The 11,299-nt window shown below is 49.0% G+C and overlaps 1 protein-coding gene across 1 annotated transcript in view; it reads right to left on the bottom strand.

Moving 5' to 3' along the window:
• Positions 1–196: 196 nt before the first annotated feature.
• The window catches only part of Rsph9 (radial spoke head 9 homolog), a 16,667-nt gene continuing 5,564 nt past the window's right edge, over positions 197–11,299 (bottom strand). Inside the window, exons 3-5 of the mRNA XM_028766709.1 lie at positions 6,626–6,755; positions 4,772–4,918; positions 197–423 (exon numbers count right to left, since the gene is read on the bottom strand). Of these exons, the coding sequence (XP_028622542.1) occupies positions 263–423; positions 4,772–4,918; positions 6,626–6,755 (438 nt within the window). The 3' untranslated portion in view covers positions 197–262. The remainder of the gene's footprint in view (positions 424–4,771; positions 4,919–6,625; positions 6,756–11,299) is intronic.

The raw sequence follows: 11,299 nt of genomic DNA, 5'->3' as shown, positions 1-11,299 counted from the left end.
CTAGCGGCTTACAGTTGACTCCAGGAGCTTGAGCAGGCCCCTGCCCACCGCTTCCCACCCGTCTCCTCCCAGCCATGCATCCTTCATTAGCTCGTCCCAGGCTTCTGCCTCTTGGTTCAGAATTACATTTCCTGGCCTTTCCGAGCCAGGTGACTAGATGCCAGAGAGACAAAATGACAAAAACTAGGACAAAACAAACAGGCCCAGTGGTTGAACTTTATGAAATAGTGTTTGGGCTCACATAAATATCCAGCCTGCCTTCCTAGAGCATGAAGGGCAAGTCCATGTTCTTCTCGCCGGTGCCCACATAGATGTAGCCGTAGTTCTTGGAGCGGGGAGCATGGTAGAAGGTGAGGCCTGGCCAGAGCAGGCTGCGCAGGACCACCAGCGCGTTGCCCCGTTCCATCTGGATGCTCCAGGACCCTGGAGGGGACAGACAGTTGAGGCTGGTGCTGAGGTCCCACTGTGAAAGGTGCTGTGCTGATTGCCACAGCCACTTGCTCATGACACAGAGGGAAGATCATGAAAAGGTGAGCCACCAAGCTAGGACTTAGGGGACCTGCAGATGGTGTGGCTCCTTTTCCTTGTTCCAGAGTAAATCTGACCTTGAGCCTCTGCTCTAAGACAGATGAGACACCCAGGGGCCAAGCTGAAGTTGGGCCATTTCAGGCCTCCGCCTCAGTGGTCTTCCCAGTTGCTGGTGAGTGGAGCCATGCCTGGTAGGGGGAGACCTCACTGCCTAGTCTGCCCCATGCTACTCCAGACACAGGCAGCTCAGCCCAGGCCGAGCTGTGTAGCCAGGATGACTTGGCTGGAAGGGCCTGATCCAGCTCCAAGGGAGGGGGCCGCTGTGTGGGAGGAAGGAGCCTGGGAAAATCGCCTCTGGATGCAGATCTGGGCTTCTATTCCCCTGCGCACCGAGGCCTCTCCCCCCAAACCAGCCACAGCCCTGCTCTGGGCCCTGCCAGGAAGGCAAATAACTTTTGAAGGTTTTGGTACAGGACCAACCAGTTATGCTCGGAGGGCTGTTCTGAAGCCTTCATCAGTTGCCAGCTCAGCCCCGTGCTGGCTCCCACCACTCGAGCTTCCCGCAGCCTACCTCCAACCGTGGCCCACCCTGGTCACTCCACACCCAGCAGCCTCACGACTCAAGCAGTCTCCACCCTCTAGGGGCCACCCTGCATCAGAGAAGCTTATCCCTGTGTAGCTAGCTGCCTGCCCAGGTCAAAACCAGAGCTTTCTGGAAACATGGAGGTCTGCTACCCCGGTCCTGACTCCCATGCACGGGACAGTGAAGTAAAGGCCACACCATGGGCTTGTATCTTGCTCTGGTCCACAGTGGCACCAGCAAGAAGGAATTAAAACATCAAGAATCAGGCCCTAGTTGGTATAACACCTAGCCAACAGCTGTTCTTTGGGCTCCTGGAAACCTTGGTGGCTTTCTTGGTCACAAGCCTCCAGGAAACATTGCTTGAGCGGAGATGTGGTTGGAGTATGACAGAACAGGGCCCCTATGTTTGATACTTGACAACAAACAGACCCGGGGCCCAGAGCATCATTTGGACCGATTTCTTCAGAGACCTAATCCCTCCTCGCCCTTGGAGCCCACAGCTACACAGCCTCAGCGAGATAAGCAAGACCAGATTCTGATTGCTCTGCCCACCCAGAGAGGCTGGCTCGTAGCTTCCCTCACCCAAGCGCTAGCCTGGAGAAAACAGCCTAGGGTCTATCCCTAGCCCCACTACAGCCAGATATCTATCAGCCAACAGCATGGTGGCATGGGCCTCACCTCTTGCTTCCAGTAGATGGGAGCAGAGGCTGAGTAGCCCAAGCCCAGCAACATGGGTAAACTGCAAGGAAGTTAAAAAAAAAAAAAAAAATACAGAAGCCAAGGAGGGCAGGGCCAAGCAGGCCAAAGGGTGCTAGCTGAATTGCAGCATGCCAGGGGCCAGCCTCTCCGCCTTCCCCTGCATTCCCAGCATGCCCCTCTCCTCTCAACCTCCCTGGTTCAGTCAGCTCATCGTGGGGGCAGGGGAGGAGACACACCACACACACACACACACACACACACACACACACACATGTGCTCTCTTCCCTTCCCCCTCTTCTCTCTTCCCCGATCTGTGTCAGGAGACACACAGTGTGTACCTATCGCCTTCACCTCTATCAACTGTGAATATGGAAAAACCGGGCCCAGCCAGCTGTGGTAGCCCTTTGTAGAAACAGTCTGATGGCTCCGTTCCTGACCCCAGATCTCGTCAGACCTGGCTTCCTCTCCAGAATACCTGTGTTCTGAGACTGGGGAGAAGATCAACCCTGGAACTCAGCAGCTGACCCTATGCAGTTGGCAGGAGGTCCCCTGGGCTTCCCAGTGCCAGGGTCTTGCCCACCTCCCCAGTGTGGGGCCCTAGGCTGGAATGGACTTCATCCTTCTGCCTCCCAGGAAGAAAGGGAGAGTAAGGGTCAGGCTCGGATCAAGCTGTTGAGGGGTGGCAGGCAGCCTAAGCCTCAGCCCCCAAACTTCATCACATGAAGCAGTGGCCAGGAAGGACTGGGTAGATGGCTCAACAGCTAAGAGCACTGGCTGCTCTTTGAAAGGACTCAGGTTTGATTCCCAGCACCCACAGCATGGCTTGTAACCATCTAACGCCAGTACCATGGTGGCCTGCACGGGCACCAGGCGAACATGTGGTACACAGATATACATGCAAACAAAATACCCGTACACTTAAAATGAAATAAAAAAGTGACTGCAGGCCACTGAAAGCCACCATTCCCTTTACCACAAGGTAGAGTCAACCCTCCCAAAGGTGAGGGATCACTTCTAAAAGACATGGGAGCCATCTGCACACACACACACACACACACACACACACACACACACACACACACCCCATAAGGTTGAGACCACGTTACCCATTCTCTTCCCGCTCCCTGTTCTCACTAACTACCAGCGGCTTCTAAAGGTCAGTTTCCTGGCTGCAGGACTCTTGCTGCCCTCTGCTGCCCAAACTGGGCATTGCACTGAGTGCTCTCTTTTGGGACCCCAGCTATACTTTCTGCCGGCTCCCCCCACCCCAGCCCACCCCCCCCCCCCTGCGGCGTGTGCTGCCTACTCCTCTGGGGGCCCCTGCCCCCGCGCGTTCAAGTATAACCTCTGTTTTTCAGCCTCTCTTGGTTTCCCTCAAACTCTCCTGACACAAGAGAGTTGTCTTTCTCATTCCAAGGGCACCAGAAGAGCTTGGCACGCAGCAGCTGCGCCATGCTCTGCTGTCAGAGCAAAAGGTTAAGGAGTGTTGAATAGCAGAGTCCCCGCGAGGAATCCAGCTGCCCAGCCTACCACTCCACCTGTCTTCCGGTGCAAGCCCACAGTCAGAGACGTCTTAGCACCCGACAGCAGGATGATCTTTCCAGAGATCCATCCCCACAAAACTTTCCGTCCCAGGGCATTACAGGGCAGCCCATTGCCAAGGCCTTCTGATCACAGGCCTTCCTCTAAGCCTCCCCAACTCTTCCCACCAAAGCTTTCCAGGAACTCCTGGGCCTGGAAATCATATATATTTGGGTTTTTGGTTGGGTGAATGGCACATACCTTTAATCCTGGCACACAGGAAGCAGAGGCAGGTGGTTCTCTGCAAATTTGAGGCCAGCCTGGTCTACAGAGTGTTTTCCAGGACAGCCAGGACTACACAGAGAAACCCTGTCTCAGAATAATAATATAATAATAATAATATCAGGGTTTCATGTAGCTCAGCTGACCTAGAATTACTATGTAGCCAAGGATGACATTAAACTTCTGATCCTCCTGCTACATAATAATATCTTGTCTCCAAGAAGAAGGGGAGGATGGCTGTTACCAGAGCTAGGTTGGATGTCAGGAAGTATAGAGTTATGTCATCAAAGGACACAGAAAATAGAATGACAATAGAGTGGAGAAATAAATCTAAAAGGTCTAATGTAAAGCATGGTAACTGTAGTTAACGATGAATACAAATGCAGAAGTGTATGGATTATAGACGTATAAATGCAGATATATTTGAGATAGGGTTGTGCACTGAAGTCCAGGCATCTGAGTCCTGGGATTACAAGTCTGCACCACCACAGGCAACTTTATATTAGACCCCTGGGAAACACAGTAGCAGACAAGTGTGCTCCTTGGGGGAAAAAACTATCTGAAGCAATGCATCTGTCAGCTAGACTGAACTACTTTATAAAGCATATATATACTTTAAAACATCATAGTGTTCATTATAAATATAGTTTTATCCATTAAAGAAAATGAAAATAAAATTTTTAACTTAAAATAGCATGGTGCATGCCGGGCGGTGGTGGCGCACGCCTTTAATCCCAGCACTTGGGAGGCAGAGGCAGGCGGATTTCTGAGTTCGAGAGTTCAAGGCTAGCCTGATCTACAGAGTGAGTTCCAGGACAGCCAAGGCTATACAGAGAAACCCTGTCTTGAAAAAGAAAAACAAACAAAACACAAAAACACATTAAAAACTTCTTAGGAAAAAAAAAAGCTCAGAAGTGCATTAAAAATGACAACAACATTCTTGCTAAAATCTCAAGAGACACTGAGCCACTTTTCCTTCCCTGCTCCCCACTTAAAACCAGGCTCTGGTGAAACCCACCCTCAAGAGATCAAGAGGTCACTGGTGAGCCGCCAATGCCAGCTCAAGTTTTCAGCCCTGACCTTAGAGAAGGAAGGTGGATGGTTGGCTCTGATCGGAAGGCCAGCCCCACACCCTGAAGGTAATGGCCTGTTTGTTACCTCTGGGGATGTCATACTCCAGGGAGTCCAGGAAATCCAGAGAGGGCTCCAAGTCCGACTTCTCAAGCAAGGTCTTGTTCTTCAGATCAATAGCCTCCCTGAAGTGGAAGTACGAGCTAAGCTTCCTCACCTCAGACAAGGGCAGGCCTGGGAAGAGGAGGTGGATGGAGAACAGTTAACCCAAAGCCCGGGGCTCTGACTCCCTGCATGGCCGCCAAAGGGAGGCAGCTGTGCAGGGTTCTATCTGCCAGACGGATGACCCAAGCCAGAAAAGGGACCTCGTACCCTTCCCTCATATTGACCCTGACCCCTGAAAGAGGAACAAAAAGGGGTTGTAGCAAGAAACAGGTAACTCTGATGCAGGAAACCTCAAGTCCCTGTGTACACTTCCGCCCCTCAGGGTTTAGTGACTGCTAATCCTTTTCAGCTGCACTGCTTACTTTGAACTTCAACTGGCCACAACTGGGGATCTGAATTGCCTGGGGAAAGAGTTTGTTTGCCTGTCTCTTTCTTTTTTTCTTCTTCTTTTTTTAATATTTTTGAGACATAGTCTCACTGTGTAGCCCTGGGTACTTTGAACTCACAAAGCGTTCTCCTATTTTCTGTTTCTGTATATTCCCTAAGCCAAAGTACATATTTACTAAGAAAAAAATACATGTTTTAGTCTCTATTCTCTCTCTCTCTCTCTCTCTCTCTCTCTCTCTCTCTCTCTCTCTTTTTTGGTTTTTCGAGACAGGGTTTCTCTTTATAGCCTGGGCTGTCCTGGAACTCACTCTGTTGACCAGGCTGGCCTCAAACTCAGAAATCCGTCTGCCTCTGCCTCCCAAGTGCTGGGATTAAAGGCGTGCACCTCCACTGCCCGGCTTTAGTCTCTATTCTTAAAAAAAAAAATCATAAAAATTGTCAATGTCTCTGCCTTTAGAGTGCTACAATTAAAAACATGCCAACTCGGGAGGATCTTAACGAAGTAGCAAGAGCAATAGTTCTCAACCTATGGGTCATGACCCATTGGAATCTAATGACCCTTTCACAGGGGTCCCATATCAGAAATCTTGCATATCAGATATTTATGTTATGATTCATAACAGCAGCAAAATCACAGTTATGAAGTAACAACAAAAATAATTTTATGGTTGGGGGGTCAGCACAACATGGGGAACTGTGTAAAAGGGTTGCAGCATTAGGGAGGTTGAGAACCACTGATCTAGGGCAAGTTAGCCAATAGGCATGTCTGTGTGGAATTATATTCATAGTCGATTGATATGGAAAGACCCAGCCCACTGTGGGCAGTACTATTCCCTAGGCAGGGAGCCCTGAGCTGTATAAGAATGAGGAAGGCTAGCTGAGTATAAAGTAAGCAAACACGTAAGTGTGTGTGTCTGTGCTCATCTCTCCCTGCTCTTAACTGTAATATGCATAGCAGTTTCAAGCTCCTGCTAAGATGGACAGTACCCTCCCCTTCATTCTACTACTTTTGGTCAGGGCACTGTTTCCAGCAATAGACTGAAACTAGGCCACCAGCAGCTGACTAGAAGCCCATCCTCCCCAGCGCTATGGACACATCCACTCTTCTCTTTTTTGTCTTTTTTTTTTTTTGGTTTGGTTTGTCGAGACAGGGTTTCTCTGTGTAGCCCTGGCTGTCCTGGAACTCACTCTGTAGACCAGGCTAGCCTTGAACTCTCGAACTCAGAAATCCGCCTGCCTCTGCCTTCCAAGTGCTGGGATTAAAGGCGTGCGCCACCACCACCCGGCTTCATCCACTCTTCTCCAAGGAGGGCAGATGCCCCTGCTCCTCCAGACATAGTCAACTGAGCCTCAGTATCTCCTGCTCTCAGAGGATCCACAGGAGCTCACCTTCAAAGGTCCGATTGACGTGGGTAACCCCAAAAGGGGTCTTGAAGAGGGCACCTCGAGGGATGATGGCCACAGCCTTGTCAATCTGGTCAATGATGGATACCAAGCGAGTCTCTTCCTTAATTTGGACCTAAGGAGACAGAAGAGGAGGAGCATCCTGCCAGGACACTGCCTGCTCACTTGAGGTGCAAAATGAAACTCTGCATGGCCAATTCTTTTCCCCACCTGAGGTGTCTGGGACTTGAGTTATACTGCATTTGTCTTCCTTCTGTGTGTGGGGTGTGTGTGTGTGTGTGTGCGCGTGTGTGGGGGTGTGTGCGTGCGCGCGAGCGCACACGCGTGCGTGCGGGTGTCCCCTTCTTCCTTCCTTCTTTGAGTTGGTACGCATATAGTTAATAAGATACTTAAACCACAAAAAGTCCCAGTCCCCAAGTAGCCACCACGATGAGTTTGCTATGCTCCCTTCCAGAGATGTGGCATCAAGTCATCATCCTTAAAGGCTTTTTATTCTGCCTTTGAAAACATGGAGCAGCCGGATGTGGTGGCACATGCCTTTGATCTCAACACTCAGGAGGAAGAGGTAGATGGATCTCTGAGTTCGAGGCCAGCCTGGTCTACAGAATGAGTTCCAGGACAGCCAGAGCTACACAGAGAAACCCTGTCTCGAAAAACCAAAAAAAAAAGAAAGAAAAAAGAAAACATAGAGCAAGAAAACAACAATAATGAAAGCAGTCAGTGTAGTTTTTACCTAGTTTACGCAATGCTCTGGGTTCAAATCCCCCCACATCACATGTGCTACCACACACCTTAACACTCAGGGAAGTGGAGGCACAAGGACGGGGAGTTGAAGATCATCCTTAGTTATACACAGAGCTTCAGGCCACCGAGGACTACATAAGATCCTGTCTCTACAGAAACAGGAAAGCAGGGGGAGCTTTTCGTTCAGTGGGAAGAGTGCTTGCTTAACTTCCACAAGGCCTAGGCTCCAGTCCTCCGGACCCCATAAACAAGGTCAAGTTCAAAGGCATCCTAGGCTACATAGCAAATCAATGGCCAGCTTCTTGCGAGCCTGATTATCTGAACGTGGAACACAGGTTCAGAGCTGGATACCTGGACACAGGGACACACATCTGTAATCCCAGCATTCCTATGGTGAGATGAAAGGCAAAGATAGAACTTCCCAGTTCAAGGGACAGCTAGAGTAAATAACACAGCAACAGAAACAATAGAAACCTTACTTTAAGCATGCCTTTAATCCCAGCACTTGGGAGGCAGAGGCAGGCGGATTTCTGAGTTCCAGGACAGCCAGGACTACACAGAGAAACCCTGTCTTGAAAAACCAAAACACAAAACAAAACAAAAACAAAAAAAGAAAAAGAGAAAAAAGAAACCTTACTTTAAAGAAAGACAAGTGGAAGTGGGCTAGAGTGATGGCTCAGAGGCTGAGAGCACCGGTGTTCTCCCCGCTGCTCTGGGTCTGATTCCTAGTATCCACAACTCACAGCCACCCATAACTCTAGTGCCAGGGGTCACACAGCCTGCTCACAAGGTGCACAAACATTAAGTCAAAACACTCATACACATAAAATAAGTAAATTCTGTTTTTTAAAGTGCAAGGTGTGGGAACTGACTCTCTAAAGTTATCCTCTGACCTCCATACTTATACTGCGGCACATGCTTGCCCAAACACACAGATACACATACACACTAAAAGTAATAAATAAAATTTTATATATATATATATATATATATATATATTTCATATATATGAAAATCATGTTCATTGTACATCATTTGGATGATAAAGAAAAACTTATCAAAGGGGATTAAAACTCATTATCCTACCTCCCAGTCATTAACATATTGATATGCTTCCTTCTAGCCTTTATTTTTATGCATATAAAGTAAAATTGGGATCACTGTTTGGGCTTGACATAACCAATCTTTCTCCATAAGGTTATCAAACCTTACACAGATGATATTCCATTGTAGTTCCCAACAGGGGGCGGCAGGAAGGACAAGGGAGCAAACTGAGTTTGCTACAGAAACCTGTGGACAGAGACATCTTAACTCACAAAGCCACCTGTCACATGGCTGGTGAGGGGAGGCAGAAACTAAACATTCAGAACATCCCCCCAGCCCTGGAACCACGAATGCTGCTTCAGAGACTCGGCACAAGCCTGCAAGAGTAAACATAGCCATCCTATCTATACAGAAAGAGAACTAGAGGCTCCGGAGAGCGCACTTATCTGGTGGAAGATGTGGCTGCCCCTGAGACTGCACAGCCTAGACCTTATAGCCTCACCCAAGTTCAAATGCGAGGCTGGGGTTTTGAATTTTCATTTGGTTTAGCTTCAGAACGTGGGCTCCTTACTTGTTAACCCCAGTGGCATTTCTAGGAACTGGCCCTTTAGATAAAATACGCACACGTTGGAAATGACGTCAGTCCAAGGTCACTTGGCATGACATGCTTGTCAGAGCTGAAACAACCTGGAAACTACTTTCCATGAATCAGATATTGTTTAAACTCAGTACGTTTATACACTGGCACAAAAAGCTGCATGGCTGGTTGGGGTGCTGATATGGAAAGGTCTCTGAAAGATAAGCTTTCATACAGGGCTGTGGACATACCACTGTGCTATTTCATAGTTTTTTTTAAATTTATTTTGTCTTATTATGTTGTGCATATGGGTGTTTTGCCTGCATGGATGTCTGTGGACCATGTATATGTCTGGTGCCCATAGAAGTCAGAAGAGTGTGTCGTGTTGGAGCCCCTGGGACTAGGGCTATAGCCAGTTATGAGCCGCCATGGGGGTGCTTAGACTGAGCCAGGTTCTCTGCAAGAGCAACAAGGGCTTTGAACAACTCAGCCAACTCTGCAGACCTACACCACCATTTTAAAAGTTTGTTTAGAAGGAAACACATGTAGATGCCAGGGGGTTACTTGACACTGGTGTTGAGATACAGCATTTCAGTCTTCAAAACGGAGTCAGATCGTCAAGGATCATGGGAAAATGCAGGCTTGTGATGCCAGGCCTGTGATTGTGCCCTTTGAGCTCCCGCGGCCAGAGCAAGGTTGCTGATGCAGTAGAAGGATCTGGATGGGACAGGGACCCACACTAAACAGTTACATAATGTCCCAAAGAAAAGAAGAAAGGACATTTTGTTACATTTCTTTTAGTGCCTATGACTCAGGAACCATGCGGTGGTGTATTATGCAGTGGTGTGTTATCTAGTAAAATTAAGATTAGTCCGAAAGGGCTGGCCAGATGGCTCTGTGGGTAATGGTACTTGCCACCAAGCCTAATGGTTTGAGGTCAAGCCTTAGACCTTATATGAAGAAGGGACTGACTCCCACAAGTTGTCCTCTGACCTCCACGAGAGAACCCAAGCCCACACAAAAAACTAAATAAATGGACTTCAATGGCAGAAGACCTAGTTTTGATCCCAGCACTGTTAAGTAAGAAGAAGAAAAACAACAACAACAACAAACAACAACAATTAATAATAAAAGCCAGACAGTGCCAGGCAGTGGTGACACACACCTTTAATCCCAGCACTTGAGAGGCAGAGGCAGGCAGATTTCTGAGTTCGAGACTAGCCTGGTCTACAGAGTGAGTTCCAGGACAGCCAGGACTACACAGAGAAACCCTGTCTCGAAAAAAAAAAAAAAAGAGTAACAATATTCACATGTATACACATTCCCAGTCCTCAGGATATGCAATAGACCTCTCTCTCCAGCCTTGGGGGAAGCCAGGCTTTACAAGAGGCTGCCCGTCCACTCTCTTTGCCCGTCCCTCAGGTGGTCTTAGCCACTAGCTCCAGTGTCGTTTACCATCTGGATGGTTAGGCAGCACCTTCGGAGAGCTGTCAGGACTGGTACAGGTGCAGCAGCAAAGCCCCCCAGCTCCCCAGGGACTCAGTGCACACCTGGGCAGTGGTGACGGCCATGACAATAGATAATCTTAGTGGGGTTTGCTCTTGTTTCTTCTGGGCTAGGATCATGTTGGTTTTATGTGTATGAGTGTTCTGCTTGCATGTATGTCTGTGTACCGCGAGCATGCCTGGTGCCCACAGGGGCCAGCAGAGAACACTGCATCCCTTGGAACTAGAGTTACAGACAGTTGTAAGCTTCCATATGGGTGCTGGGAATGGAACCCAGATCCTCTGGAAGAGCAGCCAGTGCTCTCAACTACTGAGCGTCTCTCTAGCCCTGGACCACTCTCTGTTCTTGTGTTGATTTAGTTTGGCTTGTGGGGCTGGGAGATGCTAGGTTTTTGTCTGTGGTTCTCACACATTCTCCCACTGACCCTCAGCCATGACTGACATTTGTTCAGACCCTTCCAGCACACCCCCACCCCCACCCAGCACACACACACCCCTGCACTTACCCACACCCCCTGCGGTCCTGCATTTACCTCCCAACTCCACAGCCCTGCACTTACACACACACACACACAGCTCTGCACTTACACACACAGCCCTGCATTTACACACACACACACACACACACACAGACCTGCACTTACACACACACAGCCCAGCACTTATACACACACACACACAGCCCTGCACTTACACACACACAGCCCTGCACTTACACACACGCACACAGCCCTGAACTTACACACACACACACACTCACACACAGCCCTGCACTTACACACACACACA

The sequence above is a fragment of the Grammomys surdaster genome, unplaced genomic scaffold, assembly GCF_004785775.1.
Source record: "Grammomys surdaster isolate TR1022 unplaced genomic scaffold, NIH_TR_1.0 169, whole genome shotgun sequence".
Classification (NCBI taxonomy): domain Eukaryota; kingdom Metazoa; phylum Chordata; class Mammalia; order Rodentia; family Muridae; genus Grammomys; species Grammomys surdaster.
Note: the sequence above shows the minus strand (reverse complement) of the source record. Positions and strands in the feature narration are given on the sequence as shown.